The sequence below is a fragment of the Corvus moneduloides genome, chromosome 5 (assembly GCF_009650955.1).
Source record: "Corvus moneduloides isolate bCorMon1 chromosome 5, bCorMon1.pri, whole genome shotgun sequence".
Lineage (NCBI taxonomy): Eukaryota > Metazoa > Chordata > Aves > Passeriformes > Corvidae > Corvus > Corvus moneduloides.
In genome coordinates, this window is record NC_045480.1 from 69,912,171 (window position 1) to 69,939,198 (window position 27,028).

General features: G+C 38.3%; 1 protein-coding gene across 5 annotated transcripts in view; it reads left to right on the plus strand.

The window, feature by feature from the left end:
- PRDM5 (PR/SET domain 5) overlaps positions 1 to 27,028 on the plus strand; it is an 85,172-nt gene that overhangs the window by 37,856 nt on the left and 20,288 nt on the right. For 3 of the 5 annotated variants that reach the window (XR_004240504.1, XR_004240505.1, XR_004240506.1), the window contains exons 14-16: positions 7,574 to 7,659; positions 17,006 to 17,110; positions 25,971 to 26,112. Coding sequence is in view for 2 of the 5 variants with exons in the window: in XM_032110486.1 (XP_031966377.1) it covers positions 7,574 to 7,659; positions 17,006 to 17,110; positions 21,805 to 21,969 (356 nt within the window). In the remaining 3 variants the exon portion in view is untranslated. Of the gene's footprint in view, positions 1 to 7,573; positions 7,660 to 17,005; positions 17,111 to 21,804; positions 23,421 to 25,970; positions 26,113 to 27,028 lie in introns of those variants that run through there. The other 2 variants (XM_032110486.1, XM_032110487.1) reach the window with 1 other exon arrangement.

The following is a 27,028-nucleotide window of genomic DNA, read 5'->3' on the forward strand; positions in this document are numbered from 1 at the left end:
ACAAGCAACTGTTTGTTCATGTACATAATAATGTACAGCCAGAATCCTCACGCCAGCAGATTTTCTTCTAAATTACCTTACAAGTAATTTATGTTTTCTTACATAGGAGAAAAGATAAAAGGCAAGCTTGAAGGAACTTCCTCTCATATGCCAATGAAGTATGTGGAGGAATGTATCTGTATCTAGTCAGTGAACAGCTTGCAGATGTCTACAGATAGGTTCTTTCTATTCAATAACTTATAAATGATCCCTCTTTTATCTAACCAATTTAAAAAGGAGCTTGCAGAAGGCCTCAGAGGTAAGGATTCTGCATTTCTAAACTTTTCAGTTTATACATCATTGTCCTGTTCGTCTCCAGACAACAGTTAAATCTTTAAAAATACCTGCGAAGTTTCATGCAGCTGTCAGCTTCTTGTTGTCTGTACCCATGAATGAGGAAATGTTCTTTTGAGGGGTAGATTGTTTGAATGAGAAATTTTAAGATCAAATGAGCTATTGATTGATTAATGCATGTTCTTGAAAAGACTCGGTTCGCCATTAGGTTCACTGAAGTAATAGATGTTACATTTTCCACTCAGAGAAATCAGATTGTTTAATTCCAGTGATAGCTGCAAGGAATGCAGCTGGTTTATTCTTTAAAGTTGTGTCTGTTTTTTATTTATTACTAAAATCTTGACATCTCTGTAGAACTGATGAGAGTCTATAAGTAATAATGGTAGTCCATGCTTTACTCCATGGATGCAGATAGCTTTCTTATTTTGTAGCATTTTTTTACTAGTCTTTAGGACTTACTTAATGGCAAATAGCCAATATCTCAATTATATCATGATAATTTTGATGGACCAGATAGAACAAAAATTTTATTGGTCTTAACTAGAAACAATCTGAATTCTTTGAATAAACCCTAAACTTTGCAGAAAACAAATCACCTCAGCTATGAAAGTACCACTTCCATACCTCAAAAATTAAAACCTGGCTAAATACTTAGAAAAAGACAAGGAGTAGAAAAAAATGTTTCAAGCCTTCTGGTTTTCCCTTTTTTTGAAAGAATAGGATTTGAGTTTTTTTCTTATTAAATATGTGACTATTTTTAGTGAGTGGGAAATGCACGTAGTTGATTTATATGAAACCAATACTAGTTCTTCCTGGTGCCTGGAAAATGAGTGTTGGAGCTTTGGTAGAAAGCATTCACAAATACACAAACTTAGAGTTTTTCATCATCAGTGAGGAAACAAACCATCTGAAAAAACAGAGGCATTTCATCATTTCATCTCTTGTCTTCAGAGTCTGCCAGATTTGAATGTTGGTTAAAAGGAAGTAAGAAATATCTCTTAATTGCCCCATACCTGAGGACTGTTTCTCAAAGAACAGGACTGTTCTCAGAGCAGTCAGAGCTATTCCTTTCTTTATCTGGCCCACTATGAGTATAAAATTACCTGTGCTTTTGGTGTTTCTGGGTCTTGTCTCAGCTGATGTCCTCAAGTATTTTTTCTTTCAGATCACAAACTTACTTAGCTCTTGGCATGAGAGAGCTGTTCCTGTGTGGGGACTTCTGTACCTTCTCAAGTGCTAAATTTTGAGTGTTTAGTGGCTGAAAAAGGAGGCAGGCCAAAATTTTGCACAGGCCAGATCACTTTTTATTGTCTCGTCCCGATTAAGACTAGTGCAGATGTCATAAAGAAAGCAGCTCACTGCTGCAGTTGGCCAAGCTCCTTGATTGCTCTTCCGTTCTTTTCCCTCCCTGGAATCCCTGGTCAAAATTACAGAAATGCCTGAGAGATGGACGGTACTAAATGCTTTTGAAGATGCTACTCAGGATGTTGAAAATTGTCACCTCTACATGGGAGGAAGTTTATTATTTTGAAGAGGTGTTTGTTTTCTCATGGGCCTGCAACACCAAAGTGGTGAAATTTACTGAATGTTTCCTTGACCTGTGAATTTTTGATCTTTACTCAGTGATTGGTGTTCTGGCATCTTCTACTTTAAGTTCTGTTGGAAAAACTGGGTTCATTGAGTTCCTGTTTAGTTTAATTTTGATTCCTAATGAAGTCCTTTTCATGTGGGAGAAATTCAGGTCTGTGTATTTTAGGTTTATTTGTGTTTGTGTGTACACATTTGCATAGTGCATTAACGGAATTATGTTCAGTTAAGGATACAAAGTTTTTAATTTAATGGAAACACTGTGGGCAGGAGCAGCTGAGGTTAGATGTGTGAAGCTGCCAGGTGCCCTCTATGAGCAGTGTTCTAAAGCAGATGTCACAGATTATAATTTTGTTACATCCGTTAACCTTTTGCCCATCCTTACTTGCTGTTGAATGCTGTCATCACCCCAGATTATCTCTGACTAAAAAAGCCCTTTTGCAATTCCCATTCTGGGCTGCCCTGTGGATCATCTGGTAAGGAGTGTTAAATGTGTGATCCAGATGGCCTCCAAATTCCTCCCCAGGTGAACTGTGCTCATTCCACCGCAGTTGGGCGATGGTGGAGGCTCCCTTCTAACCCTCTCCCTTACCCCAGTCTTGAGTTAGGACTTGAAAAAGGGTTGTAGTTTGCTTTTTTGAAAGCTGATATTTTGAAATAATGCACGTATATATGTATTTATACAGAAAAACCTAGCTTTTATTTAGGAAACAATCTTCTAATCCTGATAATAAGTTTACCATCTGAAAGGGAGCTATATTTAAAGCATGGTAAATGGCCTGTGGAACAGTCTGAGGGACCACATTGCTGAAATTATATTTGTTAATTTTTTTAAGAAAACTGAAGACAGGAATTTTCTTGAAGCTGTATATGCTGCACACGATCTGATGTTCACTGCAGTCTGTCTTAGGTCTTTTTCTGATGTTTATGAGTGTTGACCAAAACCATTAATGCTGAATATCCCAGCTGACCGGGCAGAGATGTATTAAAAAGTATATAAAAAACCCTCACCTTGATAATTTTGCTGCATTATTAGAATTCTTCATTCCTTAACAGAGCAGTTGAGTTCCAATAAAGACAGCAAGCCAGGAAATTCCTGCATGAAGGTCAACATGAATACCTGAGAATTGTGTTTAGGTGACTAAGCAAGCTGCAGGAGAACGGGGACAGTAAACAGGGCTGCAGATTTCACAGATGAAATGGAAGTAATGCCTGTGTATGGTTTGAAAGAGCAGTGAGATTGCTGCTTTGGTTTGCTGGGCTATTCAGACTTTCGCTGCAGTCTGTTCAGATTAGGACTATTTCTTGGTTGTATGTTTTGTCTCATTGGATGGGAACCTATTTCTCATGTGTAAAGTACATGTTTGCCTAATCTTATTCGAGGTCATTGTTTTGAAGTAATCGCTAGCACCGGAGCTTATATCAGGTTTCCACCTAACTTGAGAAACAGCTCTTTTTTTGTGGCTCGGCTGGCTACAGGAAATGCAGAATACATTGTGAAAATAGCAATGCATATGACCAGTTTGATTAACTGTATCAAAGTCCTTATTAAATGTCTAGCTGTAGCCACTGAAATCTTGAAATCTTCAAAAACTAATGTATATTTGGATTTGCTTCTTAATTGTTTTGTATCTGTCTGGGAAATCTGTGTGCTAAATTCAGTGTAAGTCCTGCTTTATAGCACCTGTGATTGCAGATGTCTCATAGGAAACTGTCCTGAGTCAAACTGGAATGGAAGGACCTGGTATTTAACTTCTTATGCTACATTAATACCACTAGGTATTGTGATCTCAGCCTAGAGATCAAGGCAAAAAAAAAAAGATGTCAGTTCTGTCATGACATGGTTTCAGATCAAAATCTCATATGTTTTTCAATCATGGAATTGTTTTTCATAATCCTTGTATTAAGGTTAAATATATTTTTATTGTGTTAAAAGCTTTGGGTTTTGTTCATACAAAATCTGGAAGTAGAATGTCTAGACTTTGAATTATGCTAAATCCATCCCAGGATTATTTATTTGGGGTTATTTGTACAGAAGTGCCATTAATGTGTTGAGCAGTTCGTTCTGGGACAGCGGGGACATGAGAGTCAGCTGTAACTCGGGGGTGAACATGACATTTGTTACATTTGACTTGCATGGGTGTTCTGTTATTTTAATGAAAGCAATAGTTTTGTTTAGAAAGCCAATTTTAAAAACACCCAAACATAAAAATATTTTGATATTTTATATATATCTATATATAAAAATGTTTATGTAAAACTGCAGAGTGGAAATGCCATAGTTTTTAATTGGCATTGACTTTGCCTAAGGTGCACCCCCACTTAGTATGGTCTTATCACAAATTCACACCATCTCAAAAATGTGCTTCTAGCAGCAAATCCAAGAATAAATTGTAGTTTATTGTAGGGGAAATAACTTTCTTTCACTTTGATTCTTAGTAACTCCTTCTTGTGAAAACAAGAGAAAGAGGAGTTCGTGACTTGCAAGATATTTCATTTGCTGGTCTTAGTAATTTTTACTTCTAATCTTGTGTTAGGGATCCATTAATTTTCTGATCAGAGAAGTTTATCATCTGGAAATCTCTACAATTTCTTGTGTAGAAGTTGACCTGAGGTTTATTACTTCAGTGTTTATAATTGGGTTTTAGTGGTCTTTGTGGATGGATGTTAAAGCCCTGATGGATAGTGTCACCTTCCCAGGAGTTTTTATCACATGGCCTTGCTCTAGTTTGTCTCTGACAATTCTAAACTTTGGGGAAGCACAAACCCCTCTCCTTTGTGGACATTTGCCATAGTTCTGTATGAAATGTTGCACGTCAGCAAGCCTTCATGTGTGGGAGGAATATTTTTAGCATTCATTGTTTCAAATCTCCCTTTTCCCCTGTTGGCATCTCATTCCATTTGCTTCTCACAGGATAAGAGAAAGTTAAACTGTTCCTTTTTATCATACAGGACTTAGAGTGGGACAGAGTGTGTAAGACTTCTCTTGGGGAACCTGCTTCCCAATAGTCTCCGTGAGGAATCTGGAATCATTCTGATGAGAAACTGCCTGGTAGCATGAATAATGTTTGCCTAGCCTGGCTCAGAAGCAAGGAAGGAAGTTAATTTTTACCAGAGGTAGAGAAGGTAATATGTAGGGTTGTAATAATCTTGCCAGATCTGATGTCCACAAGATCAGATATTTAATCTAAGTTAGTTATCTGGGCTCCTGCGACAGTAAATAGCACAAAAGATGCATTGTCAGAGGGCAGTTTATTCACTTCTGAGACAGACAACAGAGGCCCTTTCCAGAGAGCCATTCATAAGAAATTTATACTAAGAAACGTGGTTGTTGCTAGCACAGATGTGTTTTAAGTGCCCCGTTGTTAATTTTGTAAAATCCTAAAACCTTTTGAGGTAGAAGATAAGAAGATACACATTTGAAAGATGTGCATGCACAGGGTGGACACTTGCTTGTGTAAGCACTAGGACACTTGTATAAATTTTAAGCATGCAGCCTGTGAAGATTAGGTGAAGGAAAAATAACAATAAAAGCAACAGTAAAATTACTTGGGAACATCTTTTAAATAGTTTTACTGGCAGCTATTGACACAAGCGCATGAGAAATGTATATAATTCAGAAAAACAAGATGGCTCCTAGATTGAATGTCAAGTCAGAGCTGGCACTCTGTGTTACATAGTAAACTTGATTTTCGGAACAGTGAAGATTTTTGACGATGGACAGTTTGTAAGAGCAGCTCGAAGCCTGACGTGTTCAGGTGTGACACGTTGATGTGGAGTCATATTGTTGCCCTCTGCTGGCATCTGCTGAAAGCTCCTAAGGCCTTACTCATCAAGCACCATGGTGTCCGTGGTTGATTTCAGAGGGCAACTGTTAATCTGTTTCAGACAAACTCAAGCCCATCCTTTGAAGGCAAAAGTCATTCTCTTTAAAGAGACTTGGGGGTGGGGGAGAGAGGGAGTAGGGTACAACTCCTACCTGTCATCGCTCATCTGCTTACAAACTGCTGAAAGCTTTAAATTCTACATTCAAAAGCCCCCAAACATAAAAATGTCAGCTGAATTAATTAAATATTTGAGTACTGACAACTGTTGGAGTGTTTGAATTTCAGAGGCATGAATTAAAGGCATCGAGGGTCAGGAGAGGGAGGATCATATATCAAACTGCTCAGTGAAAACACAGCTCTAACACAGAGATTGTTGTCATCGTCTTAAAAAAGAACCCCAAACCCCAATTCACACAGTTTTGCTTTCTGAGAGATGACAGAACACAAGAGAGAAAAATATTTGTGTTTCACAGATAGTGAAACACAGATAGTGTTCACAGACAGTGCCTTGCTGTACTATCTTGTGCAGCTGTCATTCACTGAGTTATTTATACAGGAGTAAAAGACAGAAGACAACAAAATAATCTGTCTACAAAATAGGGGAGGGTGTACATCTTCTTCCTTAAATAATCATCTCACCTCAGGTGCCCTTGAATCTCTACACAACATGTGGATATGGAGATTTCATGTCCAGCAGTGACTCCTAGTCAGTATCTTTGGGATATTGATGAAATAGTCTGGTTTGGGCTTTTTAAACTGTAAAATGTATTTAATCTTACTTGCCTATTTTAGAAGATTGAGTATGAATGTTAATAAGTGCTTGAAATTTCGTCTATGTTAAATCTATGCATGCAGAGAGATATATGTATATACACACCTTTGTGAGCAGAAAGCTGTGCACTATAAAGTAGGCTTTGCTTAACTTGTGACCAACCTTTACTTGAGAAGACACCTTCAACATTACGGTTGTGTAGAACAAAATCCAATTTGTTAACAGAAAATTATCATCTTAATTTTTTGACCTGTGTTTTGTAATGGAAACAACCTGATCTTTTAAAGTGTTGTATACAGGAACAGGAGGCAGTAGACTCAGATTCCAGTACATCGCCTGAAGAGTTAAAAATTAAAATGCATTTCTTCCAAATGGTGGTGCTCAGAAACTCTTTACTGTTTGTCTCTGAACAGCTCGCTATCCACATTACACTAATGTGAGTTTGGGAAAATCGATGCCAAATGACACCAGGGTAATGGAGCATTAAACAAATACCTTTCAGATATGGGATGCTGCTAAGATTGTTCTGTTTCTATTTCAGTCATAAATTGTGACACAAATATTGCAGAAACTTTTGATTAACCTTCTAATACAGATACAGCATTATAAAAGAGTGGATTTTATATTTATATTATAATGGGATTCTGACACCCAGAGGCCTCTAATAATGACCAGATGTGAAATAGAAAAACAATTTGGGAGCAGTTAGTGCCTAATCATAAAAGTGACCATGTGTAAATCACTGTAGAATGTGGTTTGAGCAAGGGCATTAGGTGTTTTCTTTTTGGTTTTATTTTCCCCCCCCCCCAAGGCTGTCTGTCTGTATTCATATATTGTAGTGCAAAACCAGTCAGCAAAGAGGAATATTTTGATCCAGCACTGCATCCTGCTCAGGCAGGATTGTTTGTAATTTTTCTAAAGTTTGATCTGTTCTTTGAACAGAGTGTGAAGATGAGGCCAGAGTAAAGTAGTTCAGTTTGACAAAGAGCTGTGCTGCAAAGCATTCATCCTCTGAGGGCACATTTCTGGGTTCTGATGCTTCTCTTGTTCTCAGGTGAGCGTCCTTACCAGTGTCCTTACTGTGACAAAGCATTCAGCAAGAATGATGGCTTGAAGATGCACATTCGCACCCACACCAGGGTAAGTCCCCCACAATTTTATGGTTACTTGAGGATTGTCTGTGACTCATGGGTGGTGAAAAGTAATTAATTGCTGTTTGTGTAGAGATTAGGCTCTGCCAACCAAGGTATTTTATACTTACCAAAATAAGAGGCAAAGATTCAAGTCATTAACTTATAAATTCTAATTAGGACTCCCTTAGTGTCTGTTTTTCCTGTATTTGATTTCTTTTATGTTGGAATAATAGCTGTACTAACCTCTTCATTTAACCTGTGGTTATTTATAGATATAAATTAATGTTGTTTACTGAGTAAACGGTTCTGTAAAGGCTTCACTGTTACTGAAGCTTCAATATCCAGTGTTCTGATTCATACTGTGCCTGTAAAATCCAGTCACTCTGAGGTTTTCTAGAGGCTCTGCTTTACTAACTGATGACAATTCTTAAGATGCAAAATTACTTTATATAACTTTTATTTAACTGGGAGCTGTTACAGCTCACAGAGATCAGTGCAGCCTTGAGGCCAAACCAAGAAAGTTCTGCATCTATTGGGAAATAGGAAGGGTGGCATTTAACTTAGTAGTCTCCATATGCAAATGGGCACACAGAATTGCTTTCTGAATAAGTAAAAATAAAAAGAAAAACTGTTTGTTTAAATTTCTGCTGTTCTATGTGGGTCTTCAGCATATTAACTATGAGGTCCTAGATGAAGTTTTAGCTTTTGTACCCCAAACTATCCAAGTAATCAGTAGTTTGTGCAATGCTTCTTGGTAGTTCATTGGGAACAGGCTAGTCCCATGTTGTTAGTTGTTTCTCCTTTTTCTCCAGCTGTTAAATCACTTTAAGAAGTGCTATAAATTCTTTTCTGTTGTTACTGTCCCCTCTAGGAGAAATTTCATGACCCATCTAAGTTCTGCATAGCTGTGAGGGGTAAACAAGCTCTGAAACAGTGCCAAATTTAATTTTTTTTCCTGGTTTTTCATACAGTTTGAGTAAAAACAACAAACCCCCAGCCTCCATAGGAGAAAAATAGAGTAAAAAATAATAATAGTAGGCTTTTAGAGTCTACAGTGATTTACACCAAGTGTAAAGTGTCTTTCTTCAAAGCATTTTTTAGCTAATAGGAAAGGGAGGAGTTAAGAAAATAAATTTTAAGGAGTGCATTTCTTTTTAATATATGTAGATGCTGTAATTAGACAGGCTTTGTGTTGCACTAAGAACATAATAAAATTTGGTTTAAAATGTCTCAGGAAATGCTGTGCTGTACTGTGTAGGTCAAGTATCACCCTTAGAGGTACAAAGAACTCAGTTCACACCAAATGCGATGTAAGTGTCTCCATATACTTGAGATTTCTTGGTCATCTATATCTGAAAGGTCACATTTCAGATTTTTTTATTTTTGTGTGTGAAGGTGCTTCACAGACCGCTGGTCATTCCCACAGCTATAGGATTAAAATACGCAGCCAAAACATGGTTTTTAGACCTGATTAGGTTTTGGTTCTTTTTGTGGTCATGCTGCTCCTATTCCAAAACTTGACAGTGAGGCACATTCATATATGAATGGCATTCCATGTTCATTTATCTCCATGTAAATGTTATTTTACTTTGAGACAACAAGAATCAGCACTGGTAACATTTACATTACCAGTAATTTTAAAATTGAAGCCTGTTGCTATGATCTTGTATGTCCCAACTTTCCCTCTTCCTCACAGTTCACCTCATTTAATATTACAGTCGAACTGGATAACTAAAAAAAATCAAAGGAGGTCTTAGTAGGAGCAGGAAAAAAATGGGCTAGAATTATTAATAAAAACGGTAGAAGAGAAAGTGTATTACCAATTTCCATGGATTTTCAAGCCTGAAGGAGGAATTATTCTGGGTCTGTTCTGAACATTGTCCATGCAGTACTGTATGATAATAAGCTGTATTTTATTGTTCAGGTGAGTAAATATTAGTGCAGGTACAGGGGTATAAATATGTATTTTAGTTGATGTGATTCAAATGTAAGTGCAAGAACAGAGTGGTGAAGGGAATTGGACAGGGGGGAAGAGGGAGCAGGTGATACTGAGAGGTAAATGGGGAAGACACCATTATTTACAAGAACACTTGTGTGCTTGGCAAGAATGTGAAGTTTTACTTAATCTTAGTAGTAGGTTGATGCTTGTCAGTAATGCAGGGTACAGGAACCAAACAAAACCCCTTTCAACAGAGGAAATAGCTGCTGAGCTGTTCAGATGAGTCTTTTTGAAGTGAGTGCTCATGATCTGAATCCTGACTCTGAAGGAGATGTGTTCTAACTGCACAGTGTAAGGACTTCTCCAGCGAGGAAAGAAACCTGTGCAGAAAGAGTTTGAAACCCCTGAGCGCAGTACTAATGCACTAGAAGGTGTTCCGTGCTCCTAGGCTATGTAAACAAAGACAAAACGAAAGATTAGGAAATAAAAAAGGTACTGTTTGCCAAAGGTCTGGGTCCTTTTGTCAGTTCTAAGAACAAGAAAAGCCTGGAAGTCACTCTTGAAATTTCTCTTTTCGGTCATCCCATCTTCTGACTTTTCAAAACAGTGTAGGGTTGTTGGCTCTTCCTTTTTTTACCCTTTCCTACACGTATGTTTTGTTTGAAATTTATTCTTGCATGCAAAATCATTATTCAAGGACTGAATAGTGAGATGTATAAATCCTGAAGGTATTTTTGTATCAGCTGAGCCTAGCAATGTGGAAATAAACACAATCATGCAAGGGCTATTCTCATAAATATCTTGAAAAAAAGAATCTGGTCTTTTGGCCAGAAAGTTTGTGAAGTAGCTTAAAAGTAATACTGTGACATTCACCAAGACAGGAGAGATTAAATCTCCATGTATTTTACCAGTGAGCTTAAATGCCAAACCTGATGCTGGGGATCAGGGAAGGCTGCTGGAAAAATCATTGTACAAAGTTGATTAAGGTCTGGCAGCTGCTAAAGTGAGCACAGCCTGGGTGGCCACAGGTGTCAGCTCCAGTTCTGGAGTAAACAGAGAAGGTAAGGCCAAACCCCTGCTGGCCAGGGCAGGGGGAGAAAACACCACCCACCTGACATTAAAATGTCACCTGAGTACTGATTTGTTTCTATGAAAGTAAATGTGTTTGGTTTATGGTTTGATGGGTTTGGGTTTTTTTTTTTTTCCCCTTACAGAGAAATATAACAGCCTAGGAAAACATAAATGAGGAACTCATTGAAGTTGTTGATGAAATGAATTTACAGACCCTATCAGCTTTGAGGGGGAATACATGCACACTTCCAACCCTCACACTGCAGGAAACATCAGCTCCTTCCTAAGGCTTTATTCAGTGCCTGACTTAACATTCCATCATTTGAACTTAAACATGTGGAAAAATTATTTTATGTTACAGCAATAGAATTGGTAATGTTTGAAAATACGGCCATTGATAGGTGCCCAGAGTTATTGTCACGTTAAATTGATGTTTTCATTACTTCTGAGAATGGTGATTTTATTACAGTTGATTTCAGTGATGGAAAACAGAAAGAGTCGAAGCTATTTGAAAAAGGCTTTTCAGCACTTGATTTAAATCTTTCATATTTACATATAGCAGGTATATTTAATTTTTATAGCTTGTTTAAAAATCTGATTTCCAGTGGGTGGGAGCTGCCAGCCTGGGCTCAAATGGTACATTTCTGAGGTAATTTAAAAAGTAGAGAAATTTCAGTGTATCATTTTTGTTTCATGCATAAATGCCTACTATTTTAAAACACAGTATTATTTAAATACATTTAAAACCACAGTGTGTGCGGGAATTAACCCACCTTGAGTTAATTTCGATTTTTATTTATGAATTTTGTGGGAATAGGGATAAATCATGGTAAGTATAGAAGTGAGGCAGTCTCTTGTAGAGGATCCTTCCCATCAGTGTTTGAGCTCATTGCTAGGACAGTACAAAAAGAGGTCCTGAGTTAAACAGGGTTTCCAAGGCACTCATTTATAACTTTATAGTGCACCTTCTTTTTTAACTCAAAAGAATATTAAAATAATAGTAAATGAGAAATAATGCAAGGGCAATATTGACATAATTTCACTTCTCCTGTGTTTCCCAGGAAATATTAGGGCTTTAAAGTTTGAGCAAGGGTCATGTGTTCTAGAAGCACCATAGAATGCTGTTGTCAAAAAAAAAAAAATTACTTTTTTGTACTAAATATAGACTTCTGTGCACATGACAGTGAGTAATGAAATAATATGATGTGTTGATTGAATTTGGAGGGGTTTTTCCATATTGGATTTTGTCTATATTTCCCTGTCGGTGAGATAGGAGTGAGTTCCCAAACATCTGCCTGAGGATGATGACTTTGCCAGGGCTGTGGTTTCCTTGCCTCTGGAATCTGTGTTTGCATTCAGAATGTGGAAGGTTTGAATCCCACTGCAGCTATATTTTCATACTTTTTTTACATAATATTGACTGATGATCATCCCTTCCTCGTGGAATGAAAATGTACTTTTTCTATATCAATACTATTTTTTTTCCAGGAGCAGGTGAACATCCACTGAATTTTCATCATGGCTGATTAAATAAACCCTCCTTCATTAAATTTTAGGGGCAGAAATTACCTCAGCAGCTGAAAAAAAACACAAAAAAATAAGAACTTTTCAGATTATGGGTAGCAAATCGGCAGGAGTACCATAGAAAATGGGAAGTTAATGATATGGTAAAGCCCAGCTAATTGCATATACTGTATCTTTTTTAAGAAATGCACTTTTTTTCCCTGGCAGGCATTTCAGAGGAAGATGCATGCTTTTGTTTTAATTACAAATTTTATTGCAAAAAAAGATTATTTTTTTAATACTCCTAAAACTGAATTAATTGAGATCTGTTCTAACAAAAACATTAGCCATTTCTAATAAAAGTCACATTTTTGTTTAAATCTGCCAAAATTATTTCACAGTTGTTTTAACAGGAAGGTTTCTTGGCCTGAAAGGATTTTGCTTTTCAACAGAGGAAGCATGTACTTGTAAAGTGATTTTTAATTGAGGTTTAATATTGTAAGTTTCAAATCCCTACCACTTCTATAGAGTTGTAAATTCTCATCACCTTTTGTCTGCCTGTGTCAATGTTATGTTAGTAATTTAAGTAAGCCTCTGTCTCTGGGTCAGCCACTTGCTGTAACTTGCAGAAACTTTCCAGTTACTAAGAGAGCATCTTGTTAGTTCTTGCACGTTTTTCACGCTTAGATACAAAACCGGACTCCATTAACTTGGGCTATCTGTGGTTTTAAGTGTAAGAAGATTTCCTGCATTTTCAGGTTGGCAAAGCTGTAGGATTTCCAGATTTCTCTTTGAGAGTAATGAGCTCCTGGTAGGTGCAAACACAACTGGTATATTTTAATGTTATCTGGCTGGTCATGTTTGTTCATTTGAGGCCACGTTTTTCCATTTTCCTGATTTTTTTTTTTTTTTTTTTGATTTTTTTTTTTTTAAAACAGTGTTTTTGTTAACCCTCTGTTCAGGCGATAATGCAAGTATGTGTAGCAGCAAATGATATTTATTAAGAGTAATACTGATATTTCCAAAATTGCCTCATAAAAAGCAGTTTGAAAGCAGATAGTGTTACTGTATCTATATCTCACGAGTAGGCATTATGTGAAGCTACTCCTAAAGGAAAGCTTTATTTTAGAACAGTAAAAAGAAAGAATATTTAAAAAAAAAATTCTTTTGTGTCCTGTTACATCACCATTATTCATGTCTGTCAATTTTCACGTTCATGTCACAAGTGTAAATGTTTACGAGTAATACGACACGTCAAACTTTTCCTTTTTTCTCTGAACTTCTCTCAAAGTTCAGTTTTCAGCATGTTGAAAATACAGATCCATCAAGTTGATTGTTGTGTTCTTAACTCCTATTTTAATCTTGAGCTATGATTTATTTGGTAATAATAGTGTTTAAATTATGTTTGTCTTGCTGTAACCGTGGAGCTCATGTAATAATTCTAAATTCAGATTTAGAAAGCAAGTTGGAGACACTCCTACCAAAGTCATTGACGTTTCACCTGTGTAACCCATGTTACCAGGTTTACAGAAACAACCACGTGTACAAGTGCTAAGTTAGTGTACAAGAATGTATTCATATTTCTTAAGGGACCTACAGTCAACTGCAGCAGCAGCTTGCAGTTCAAATATTTTGCATTTAAGTATTTCCATCTGCTGTGCTTGCAGGACACTCTGTGCACACTTTCTGTCGAGCTGTTGAAGGTGCCATCAAATAGCCTTGAGATTTGTCATGTTCTGAGTGAGGTCTTCCTAATGCAAAGCACAACTTGCTTAGAATCCAAGGTGTGATTTGTGGTTCAGCTGTCCTCAGACACAGGAGTGTGCACTGCAGGCACTTCGTTATATGACATAGTTGTTGACATCTTGAATTTCTCTCAGTTTTAATGGTGAAACCCATCAGAGATGGGAGCATTTGAGTTAGTGTGCCAGGCTTACACCTTCCAGAGTACCATTGGGCTCTGCTTGGCCTTTCCTTGTTCAGAGGCAGGAAGGTTGTAAATCCTGATCTGCATATTTCTGTTCATACCTGGCATGCTTAAAACTATGATATTAAATCACTGCAGTATCAGCCACATCTTGTCCCTCTCGCTCTCCCTGCTCCCTTTGTCATTTAGATCATCAATAAAAGAAAACACATGTAATCCTTCAGCTTGGCTGCCACCATAGCCCATGGCCTGGCAGATGCTTCTTCAACAGAGGGCAGATTTATAGTACCAGCACTTGCTAACTCCTCTGAAGTCAGACTTGATCTTCCTAGTGAGCTCCTGTTTTGTTGACAGTTAGCAGGTTTTTCTCTTTGCTTGATGTTTTACATCTGTCCAGCTTTTTTCTCATCTCGGTGTTGGCCCCTTTTGTGGTGGCATTAACTTTTTCAGACCTGTTGCCATGGTTTATTATCTTTTTTTTTTCTCTGCTCACATTTAAAGCAGTGATGGTTATGCTAAGCAAACATCATATTTTCCATGTTACAAGTGTTGCTTTCTCCAAGCATTGTGCAATGGAAATTTGACACGAGGGGGAGAAGCAGGAGAGAGAAAAGGAAAAGCACAGAATGTTTTGTTTTGAAGAAACTGGTCTGTGAGGATGATGTCTTCTTCAAAACCAACAACAAAAAAAAGTCTTTTTCTCTGGAGATAAATCGAGGGCCAAGTTTTTCTCTGTACAGCACTACTGATTTTCCTGAAACAGACACAGATGTGAATGGGGGGCAGCTTCACTCAGGGGAGAGGAGGCTGGTGTGAATCAGAGTCGTGTCTGCTGAAGTCACTGGAATATACAGATGAAGGGATCTAAAATTAGATCAAAGACAGCTTTGGATGTGTTTCATGCACTACATATGTGAATTTCAATACAAATGCCAAGGGGATGTTAGATACACCCTTTTTTGCCACAGAGAATAATACAAATAGCCAAACATAACCTGTGGGAAGATAATGCAGCCCAGGTTTGTGACTGAAGCTTCCCAGAGTTTAAAATGGTTCTTTGTCCAAACTGAAATCCTGAAATCCATTTAGCACTGAAATGATTCACCTGGTCATTATCAAGTCAATTCTTCAGATAGCCGAAGACCAAGATAATCAAAAGGGAGCGAGTACACCTGGTGCAGTTTGCAGTAGTGAATGCTTTCATAGGTGTTTAAGATGTGCACATCGTATACTTCACTTTGCACTTTCTGGGGAACAACCTCCACACAAAAAGGCTGCTTTTGGACAACTCGCAGAAATGTGGTTTGTGTTAACCACAATGCAAAACCAATTAAGGGCTTGTTGCTGAAACCTGCTTTTCGTATGGCTTATTCATACATTTGCCTTAAAAATGCAGACCCTACTCCACAAAGTCTTTAGTCAGGGCAGCAAAGCTCCCTTTGACATGAACTTTTTGGTCTAGATGATGATAATTTTTTTTTCACAGATTGGTTCAGATCTTTTTTAGGTAATTTGTTATGTTTTCCTGTCTACTGAAGAATCATGGAAATAACATTGCTTTTTCTAGGAAACTTGATTGGAGGAGACTCTGAAATGAAACAACCCTGTTTTCACCCCTGCTGAAGTGTCTGGACCTGCAAAGAGCTGCCCTAAAGAGAGAAACTGGGACATACCCAGGCACTAATTGATGGTGCACTGTGTTAGGTGTATGGTTAATGCTGGTGAGCCCTGGCAGGATTCAGCAATATATGGAGACCTGATGCTTCCCACAGATTGAGAGTAGGAATTCAATAACCAGAGGCTATTCTCTTTGTTGCTTTGATGCCTGAGTTGTTCCATCTCGCTTATCCTTGGATCCCACATCATCTCCCAGAAGAACTTGATTACTGCCTATTATTTGTTAATTCATAGATCTATCTTTTTTTTTTTGCCTACTGATTTATAGTCATTGCTCTCAATTTAATTTAGTAAAAAGTGTTTACTTTTCTTGAAATACCCTTCTTCAGAACTTAAGCAGTACAGAATTAGAGACCACAGAAAAAAGTAGGAGAGTGAAAGAACTATAGTTGATTCAAAAATAAGGGTGCCTCTAGGACATGAAAATTTTAATGAGGCCATGTGCAGTGCCATAATGCTAATTCTTACATTTAATTGATTTATTAATTGTTGATTTCTATACAGTTTTTTTGTAACTTTAGTGGAATCAAGAAGGAATTACACCTATATAAATTTCTATATGAAGGAAGAACTTCAAAGAAAAGGTCTTTACATGAGTGGGTTTTCTTATGTATCTGTAATTATTTGTTTGAGGTCAGTGAAATTGCGACTTTTTAACATCATGTGTTACAGTAGCTGCTAACAAAAAGTTCTAATAAAAATACAGATGGCTTGGTTGCCATCTGCACTTCTTTTGAGATTCTGCAATGAATATGTGATTAACCTTCTGTCACCACTTTTCAAAATAAGTTCTCCTGCTATCACTAGCTTTCCTTGTACCTCCTCTTCGTCCCCTCACCTCTTCCCCTGCTTGGAAACCTCCAAACAAACCTGAAGTTTTTGTGGATAATCTTACTTGTCTGGATGCTTTAAGCATTTGTGGAGGATAAAGGAAAGTACATTGGAATTTTATGTTTCTGTACCTTTCACGTGACAAAAAGCAGACTCCCCAAATGGCCGGGTTTGAAAGACTGGGACAGATAATTAATTCATAAGTGGGTGCTGAAGTGGAAACTGTCAGGCCGCAGCTTTCCCAGCTTTCACTTAATCATTTGAAAGTTGTTTTCTGTTGTTTTCACTGACTCTAATCCCTTGGAGAGAATATAAAACTTGCACCATCCAGCATGGAATTCCACTCCTTTAATGACCTGGGCTCTGTGTTGACTCACTTTCACTCGATGTTGTCATTCAATGCAGGAAAAACCGTACCAGTGCTCGGAGTGTAACAAGGCTTTCAGTCAGAAGCGAGGCCTGGACGAGCACATGAGGACCCACACCGGGGAGAAGCCCTTCCAGTGTGATGTGAGTTCCTCTCCTCCTTTCCCCTTGTCTTCTCAGCCTCAGTGCAGCAGCAGGATTTAATTGCAGGGATATTGTGGCCTTGCACCTATTGGTTGTGGCATAGTTACACTTCACATGGGCTTGAATTGCCCAAGGAATGAAAGGCCATTCAGGGAGTTTTATGTACCCTCTTTGCTTGCCAAGAGCCTTGCATACCCCTTCATTTTATGGTTTTGGATCCCATAAGAGTTATTTTCACCATTAGTAATGCAATTTGGATGTTACCATTTACAAATTCGTGCTGGTTGGGTTCCTGTATGAATTGTATGACAGGTTAATAGTTGGAGATTAGCTTGTGTAGGAAAAAGGATTTCATTTATTACATGGAATCTGAATGCTTCTGATGTTGAATGACATGAATATGAATTCAGAATTGCCTGTTTCTCGTGAAATCTGGTCTGATATTTTCAACATCTGCTCACAGCCTCTTTTTGTTGTTCAGTGAGGAAATCTGGGATGCTGTGCACGCTCGCAGCACTGAAATGCAGCGTATCCTGTGACAGTTCATAGATCACTGTCGGGTACCTTTTATGCAGCCTGCCCCCCTTGTATACACCATCTCTCAGCTTCTGGGAGGTAGGTGGGAAGGCTGAATGTGTAGAAACTGTTGGGGAATAATGTCTTTCAGAACTATCAAATGCCGAAATTGCTGCTCAAGGATTTAGAGAAAAGCATCAGAGTGGGTGTAGAATTAATGTAGGTGTTTTGTTTTGTGATACTGACTCTTCATGAGGCAGTCACAAGGGGACTGCCAGCTCTCAGTTATATCCTAGATAGCTCAGTCTGAGCAGCTGTAAATTCGCTCAGAACTTCATATACTTAGATGCAAAATTAGAATAACAGCTTGGCAGGAAAGTTTCAAGGGTCTGTTAACTGTTCTGGTTTTTAATGAATGATCTGATGTCATTTCATTGAGAATAAAATACATTAATTTCACGAAAAAGTTCAGCTAAGATATTTTGCTGATGTCTACAAGTTAGGAGATTTGCTGTATTCTTTTGGGATAATCTCAGCCTGGCTCTGGATAGTACCTTGAGGATTTCTCTAACTCCAAATCATTGTCAATAACTTCTTCAGCTTTCAGATCGCTATACTGTTTATCAGCTCTTGGCTAGCTTGCAGGGTAAACGCAGTTTTTCCCACACTGTGGATCCAAGATTCACTGGTCTTGGATTCACAGTGTGCTTTGCAGACTGACTTGGTATGGTGGTTCTATTTTATCCTTTTTCCTTGCTTTAATTAAAAATAGGAGCTGTATGAAAACATACTTCCCTGTTTCAGCTTTTCCTTCAGTTTTCCTCATGAACTAAATAGAGCTGTACTTTCCCAAACCATAGCATTTCTAGCAACAGCTATAGTCTGTGCCTAGTCCTAGTCCTTCTCTGAGAATTTTTGGTTGCCTTCGGTTACTGGAGATATTTTTTTGTACTTCACGTTTCTGCCTTGCTTCACCAAAATTACTCTTCAGAAGGAGCCTTCTGCTGGCTGCACACTGCAGAGACTGCTGACCTTTTGGGGTTTGGACATAAGAGCAGTCACCTCCACTGTTCATTCCTGCACTCCTCAGTCAGCCAGGTGCCCACTGTGCTCTGTTGCTTAATGAACACTTGGAGAGAGTTAAAATTGATGTTTTCAATTGTTACTCCTTATTTCACCTGGGCTCCTGTTCTGTGCATGCTAGGGACACAGTAAATGTCACCTGAAGCAGACCATTCCTCCAGAGCTCTCTTGCACATTGCATGATTCCAGATGTTTTAGCAGAAGTTACAGGAAAACCAGTAGTGGACAATTACAGAAAAATGTCCCTATGGGGGATGTTTATTGTGGGCTACCCGATAGGAAATTTCCTTTCTACACTCAAATATTTTCACCTACAATTTTTTATTCTGCTCAAGATAGCTGTAGGTGTTCACATTGTTTTTCTTACAATGACTTGAGTGATAATTTATGGCAACAACTTCCAGAAGTTCTTATCTCTGGAATACCACATACCAATTCTTTTAGTCTGTATTTTTGCTTTAAATAGATTTTTTTTTTCCAGAATCAGAAATAAAAGTCATGTCTTCTCTTCCTGTCTCACTCTCCTCTCTCTCAGACACATGGAACAGTCATTACAGTGCAGGATTGAGTTATATGTGAAACTAATCCTTGTACTCTGTTTGAGGAAGGCGCTACAGTTTATTTTTGTGTCTATTCTTGTGTCTTATCAGTCAGAAAAAGCATTTTCAGACCTTAATGTTCAAAGCTCTCACATCCCACGGATAATAGTGGAAATTGAATATTACTGTTTTAAGATGGCAATTCTAGTACATGTCATCTAGGAAAGTGAAAATAACTGAAATGTGGAAATAGAAATGCAGTTTTTCATAGTAAATTAGATATCTATCTGTCCTCTCCAGACTGGCCTGTTTTTTACTGGAAGGCCAATTGAACTTCAGTTTCTCAGAGACAATAGATTATTTTTGAGGGCCAGAAAGGTCAAGTACTGCCTGTCCTGGTTTCTTTCCAGTACAGTATTTCCTTCCACTCTGCCTCTAGTTGACCTTACACTTACTTTCAAATGTCAGTCTTTTCCATCCTCCCTACTTGACCAAAACTTTGATCATTTTGAAGAGATTGATTAGAGTGCAAGTGCACATCAGCAAGAGTGGTTGTAAATCTATAAAATACCAGTCTTGCTTACAAAATTGATATATGAAGCAAACTCTTGAAAAGAAATACCCAAAACTTTTCTGCGTAAGCACTGCACAGGATGTGCCATATCTTGAATAATCCTGTGTGTTCCATGTTCTTTTTGAAGAAGGAAGGTAGCACCACATGCTAGAGCCTTGGAGGAACAGAAGGACACATTCTGTTAGTTAATGAGCAGTATAAACGAAAAAGTGTACTTTGAGGCTGTGTTATAAGCTGTTTATTTTGGGAAAGCGAAGAGGTGTGTGTAAGATACACAGAACACACACGCATCTTGTATGTGTGTATATCCCTGACTGGCTTCCTGGCTCTCAAGAGACATGGAGTATTTATAAGTGTGTGACACTTCCAGCACGCTGGGATATGTGGCTGTGATTAGATAAATGTTATGGGTTCCCTTTATGTGCTCTGTGGAGGATAAACAGAAACTGGTGTTTGGCAAAAGCAGTGCTAAGAGCTGACCCATGGGTGCTGTAATTGGGGTTCACTGTCAGTAACAAAAGGGGGGCTGTTGCTTGGGTCTCAAAGAGGTGATTATTCAGTTAGGGAAAAGCTGGAGGGCTGCAGTTGCTGTATGAAGGTCCTCAGCATTACATCATGTCATAAAGTTAAAAATGTTCTATTGCAACAGCACACACAGTGTGGGGAGAAATTATTTTGGGTACAAAACTTGCCTCTGGCCATTGCCATTTTATGGTCGTTATATGGTTTTGCCTTAATTGGCATAAAGTACATATGCTGGAGGTCAAGATGATCTCCTTGGATAGTCAGCTCTTGTTGTCGTGGTTTTGAAAGGAATCAGTCATCATTCAGCATTTGCAGTAGTTCGATGCCAATACAAATTAAAAGCTTCGTTTTTCTAAAGCGGGATTGTCCTGGGTTCCTTGAGTTTTTTTCTGCGTAAAAGAGATACTGTCTGGAACGAACATGGAATTTTAAGAGTGCAAGCCTGTGGATGTTCATTCTTGTTTAATTATATGACTCTTGCCTATTTCATTTGTAAAATCAGCAGCTGCTTCCTTTACTTACTTTCTTCATTTCCTTGTGAAATTCGTGTTACAGTATTTCCTTGCGTGCTAGGTGAACGTGACAATAAAACTGCACAGTTTCTGTTGAGTTGGTGTCTTGCCTTAACTTTTAATTCTAACTTTTCTTTGCTGAGCTTGTTCTTAACCGTTCACGTTTCTCATTTTAACTTCAGTACAGGGATTTTTATAAAGCAATGGCTTTAGCATGGCAGAGTCCCTCATGCCTCTATCCATTTATTCAAATGGAAGAATGAACTGGACTGCTTGGAGTACAGTGGAGGAAGGAAAGCAGCACACCAGATAATAAAGCAAAGGAATTACACCTTCATTTGCCAGATGTCTTCCATTTTCTTGGCCAGGCAGAGAAAGGCTGGAACAATGAGGTTTCCTTTATATTTATAATTAACTTTTCTTGCATGTATTCATGCATTCCTGCATTCTTTCAGAACCTCTTTATTCTCACTCCTCCCTCCTTGTAACTGAGCAATTGGAACTCATTCTTTTGGAAGCTGCATGTGTCATTCTGGAGGTCAGGAAGAAAATAGTTCATTTGAACTGATGGATGCTCGTGATGTTTTGTCATAATTTTTGCTGCATCCCAGATAGAACATAGCTTTAAAAAAACCTGAACAAACCAACACAACATTACCAGGACACCTCAAGGGGTTGGTGTTTTCAAGATTGGGTCTTTTTTAGACGGACAGCATCCTTGTGCCTGTGGTACCATTGCTAATGTACAACATTAAAAGATACCAGCCAGAGTAAAAATCTCTCAGGTGCTCTCTGATAGAAGGAGTTACTCTTCCAAAGACCAGCTCATTTATTAAGTACTGCAGGTATGTGTGGCTGTGGCCTCAGTGATGTAGCATAAGGAGTGCTATACATGCTTAAAATTCCAATACTTCGTTTGTCTTTGTCTTGTCCTCACTGCCTCAGGTTTGCGATCTGTCCTTCAGCCTGAAGAAGATGCTGATCCGACACAAGCTGACTCACAACCCCAACCGCCCCATGGCAGAGTGCCAGCTTTGCCACAAGAAGTTTACAAGAAATGACTACCTCAAAGTGCACATGGAAAATGTCCATGGAGAAACTGACAGCTAAATACGGCCTCTGTGAGAAGAGTGGATCCAAAGTGGTGCATTTGTACGTGTACAAACTCCAGACTTTCCACCTGGCCAGTAAGCACAGTCAGGAGAAACAACTGTAATACCTACATGTGTTATTTTTCCCACTTCTGTTGAAAATATGCTAGTAGGGAAAAAAAAAAACCAAAGACATTCACCTAGTTTAAAACAGCTTGAAAATAAAAATTGGAAGATACAAGAACTTCAGAAAAGTTGTATCCTCATTTAAAAGAAAAGCTTTAAGCAAACTTGTCTTTGTTAATTACATTTTTAGAAACTTAGATCTCAGTAGCAGTGCCTGGAAATCCTGGACACTTGCAACTGAACTCTTGGCTGTCTGCAACTGTATTTCTGTATCTAATCTACAAGGCTTCATTAAAATTATTTAAGTTGAAACCACACAGAATTTGTCATTGTAATTGACTGCTGATTGTATCCAGGCTTGTTTTATTTATATCATAGTTCTGCATTCTGTTGTAACACAATTTTGTCTCATTTTATTTGTAGCTTTCTCATTACTGTATGAAACTCATTAAGTTGAATTGATTCTTGAGATGCCAGAAAGTGTGGGTAGAGAACTGTGGAAATCTATCAGCATTCAGTATTCCTGTATGAGACTGGGGAGGATTTATTTCTTCTGGTTACATGAAACAAGACTGAAGCGAAAATTTTGAGCAATTTAGTTTTAAGTGCTGTGTTCATACCCATCTCTGTGGCTGGCAAGGCAAGTGGAAAGACATCTGAACAGAGTGGCTTGAGCTGCAGCTAGAGTTGTTGAGTTTACATGTATGTGATTTCCTGGTGAATAGCTGATTCGATTCCCACAGTGTTTCTTCCTGCTGAATCAGACATCCTGGATTTCTTCATCCCACTTAACTACCTTTTTCTTTTTTTTCTTAATTCTGTTCATGAGCACTGGGAAAAATACTGCTTTAAAACCAAGTAACAATCAAATTCTTCTTGTTATCAGAGTGAGTTGTTTGCTGCAGAAGACTCTTCAAAAGAGTTCCCACAGGCCCTCTTGTACAGCCAGATAACCAAGAAATTCTTATCTACAAGGACAGTAAAACTGTAACTTCAGAGGGTGGTTGCATGTGGAATTCCTGAGTTATCAGCAGTTAATATTAAGGCTCTGGCATTACCAAACTGTTCAGATTCATTTTGGACCTGTCAGTGTTTTGCACAATGAACTGGGACATCTATATAGGGTTCCTGCAGATTTTGGAGAAGTGTAATTATGAATAATTCTCTTGTTTGTGACAACCTCCTATGTGTAAAAGCATCCTAAGCCTTCATGCCCTATTTGGTTCCTGAGAGGTAGGTGAAACTTGGAGACTTTGCCAGTCCCATTCCACAAATCATTTGTTCATTTAAAACAAGTATATTCTATGTGTAAGAAAATGTAGTAGAAATAAACATCATCAAGTTCAGTAGACAGTACTTCCTCTCCTTATTTTTAGAGATTTGTTACAATTTATCAGAACAGTTTATTTCTAGGTCCAGAAAACTTTAATTTACAAATAGTTATTTTAAAAAATAATATAATTTTAAGTGTTCAGTTAGCAAAAGCGACCAGTATCATGTACTAAGTTCTGTGATGGTTTTTTAGCTATATATTCTTAATTATCTCCAAGGAGAATTAGGTTGGTGAACTTTTTGGCATGTCTAGGGTGGGTGACTTTGTTGTTGTTGTTTGCCTTTTTGACAGGAATTTAGTCATAGAAAAACCAAGATTACAAGTCTTTGTTTGTCAGCCTTTTATATTTTTCCTTCTTCCATTTGGTCAGTACAAACTCAGGCACAAAGAACAGCAGAGGGAATATAAAAGACCAGAAAAAAACCCCCAAAAAACCAAAAACCAAACACACAAACCTAAAGTGAAGGTTTTCTGAGGAGGTTTTGAGGGACAAGTCTGTTAAAATACGAAGAAGAAAATCCTTTTGGGGAGAAAAAGAGGATAATTTAACATATTTATATGTTTTGCATCGGATTTTTGCCAGAAATCTGTACTGCAAAGTTGCAACATGTTTAGGGTTAATACATGCTATTGAGAAGAATACCTAGTTGGGAAAGTCAATAACTAGAGAGCAGAATGTCCTTTTTTTAAAATTATTTCGAGGTAAACTACAGCATATAAAGATTAATCATGCCATATTTAATCAGTAGCAGCACTTAAGCAGCTGAAGCTTTGATCTTGTTAGTGGTGTCAACAGAACAAGGGATTGGCTGGATCAGTGTGGGAATTCAGACCCTCCTGGTAAACACAAGAAGTAGGTGCAGGAGGTTGAGGCCCAGCTCCAGGTGAGCATCTCTTCCATCTTGTCCTCCAGGAACTTTCTCTTTGGGCTAAAGTGGCTTCAGACCTGAGCTCCTACAGAGCCAGCGCCTGGCTCGCCAGCTCCAGGTGTTTCCACAGCAAGAACTGCCCTGTTCTTTCCGTGGGGGCCTGAATTTCTCCCAGTCAGAGGTAATATGTTTCACATTACTGGATTAATGACCTGTGTAATTGATTTTATATGCAAGGCAGACTTACCAGTATACTACATATTTTTATTTGATCATAGCTTTCTTAAAGAGAAAAAAGGCACAAACCAAAACAAACAGGAAAAAAAAGCAAACCAGCAAACCCTTCTTCTTTGAGTAAAAATTAACATTGACAGTGTCCCACTTGGTATTACCTGGAAAAAATAGAGAATGTGCCCTTCACCTGATTTTGAGAAGTCAAAAATTGAAACCTGTTGCTCTAAAGGTAATTGTAAATTTTTTAGTGTTGTGTTTGTATGCTTGTCCATTAATCATCATTTATTAAAATACTGGCTTTTCTATGGTAACTTGTGCCTTGCAGAAGAATGTGAAAATCTAGAGATGTTCCTGAAACAATGTGTAGTCACTGCAGTTTTAGAAGGTTGTGATTTTTCCCCATGTTCTGTAATTTTCTGCAGATAGCATTCCATTTGTTCTCCTAATTTTTCCATTACAGTTGTCCCCTCTTGGAGAGAGCTCCATCTCTGATGTTAGGAACAGCAGCACCCTCACTAGTTCCTTTTGCTTTTCGTTCTGATCAGCTGTGTGGCCTAAAGGTGGTAGAAATCATTAAGATGATAAATACCCGTTCATTTTCAATGTTAGAATTCTGATTTGTCTGTGTGACTGCGAAGGATTTCATGCTTTCTTTAATTTAAGCTGTCAAGTCCTAAGTAGAAATCAGATAAAGGAGGGAATAGTGTAAGTTAATGTGTGCTGGGCATTTTATGTTGTTTTAGCTTGTACCTTTAATGCTCTGCATTTTTGTCATTAAGTACCAATGCTGTTATTCTTCCAAGACATCTGAGTATGTATTTATTTTAATTTTTCAGTTTAAAAGGTAGCATAACAGTCCCTCTGAAGCATCAGTTTGAGTGGAGGAGCTCAGTGTGCTGCTGTCAGTGTGTGATCAGGGTACAGTAAAATGTTTTCAGTTACGCACTCATTGGGAAGTATTGGGATTCTTTTCACAGTGAGATTTGAAATCTGCTTATTTGGGTTTTTTAGGCAAGTGTGAGCTCAGAATACAGTAGCAGTTACAGCTGTAAAGCTGTGTTCTTGCACACACTTGAATTCTGGCAGCTGATTTTTGTCTCCTCTACATTCCGTGGCACATAAGAAGATGGGGGAAATTTAAGTAATTTAAGTCACAGCTGAAAAGTTGTTACTGGTAAAGTTTCCTTGACCTGGAAAATTACTCATTGAACATTTCAACCTGGGATAGCCAGTCTTTTATTTAATAGTTATTGCCTATTTAGTCTATTTTATCCCCTGTCCCCTTCTCTTTGTAAGCTGTTACTGACTCTGTGCTATGCTGTGTGCAGGGGCAGACAGTGAACTGGCAAAGCTCAGTGTTTGTAAAGCGTTTGCTGCTCGCTTTCCCTGAACCCTGTTTGTTATGCTCAAGTAGCATGTCTTGGAGTTTGCTAACATCAGTTGCCTCTCACTTTACAGCAGCAGTGGGATCAGAGCTGGGCATGATATCCAAGCTGTCATCACCCTCCAGTGACAAGGGAAACGAGGGGGAAACACCCGCCCGTGTCACAAGTGCAGGAGAGACTTGATGGTCCATTTGTCTCCATGGTCTCCAGCTGAGGTAGGCAGGAAAATATTCCTGGATCTCCATCACTGTGCGTGTCCTGGGCCTGGCCACCTCAGAAAAATCTAGATAGTAAGATGGAGAAAGAAAAACAAAGCCACTTAGTGTTTGACTCCTGGCATTACTGTGTAAGACCATGAGGTCTTTCTGTCAACTAAGCCGAGGACACTTGGACTTGGGCATTATTATTCAGTTTAAGAAAGAGAAGAGTATTAAGAGTTGCCGCCTAAGTTTTTGAAATGGCGTGATCCCACAAGGCTTTCACAGAAAGGAATGCATGCGTATGCATAAACTGTTATATAGGTCAGCTATATAAAAGGCTGGAATGGAAAGGTGAGGTCACAGTTTCACAGGGCTCTGAAGCCTGAGTCAGTGCGTGCTCCTGGAAATCAGCAGAGTCTAACTAAATTTTGGAATTTGATTCCATTGTCTAGATTTTCGCTAGCAGGATGTCCTGATAAGCAGAAACTTGGTTCTGTGCAAATACAACCAGAAAATGTCCCAGTTTAAATTTGGTATTTCTTTTGTTCAAAAAAAATTAAGAGCAACGAGACAAAACTGTAAAACCTTTTATGGTTGTGTATAAATTTCCCATAAGCCATCTTGCATTGCTAACAGGTATGATCAGCTGTACTTCAAATATCAATGATCATGTGTTCATACCTTTAGCTGTAAAACCCCTGAAGTAATGGAAGTGTCTCTGGGCATGTTTGTACAGCAGCAGCATCAGGCAGATGTAGCACATAGTGAACTGGGAATAACTGGTTGTCGATTTTCTCATTCCATTTGTTGCATGGTGAAGCAGCATGTTCTTGGCTGAACAATAATTGAAGAGAGTTTGTTTTCATTTTTTTTTTCTTTGAGAAGGGCATTCAGCAAAAAGGAACCAATAATAAAAGTTGTTTGGGGTTTG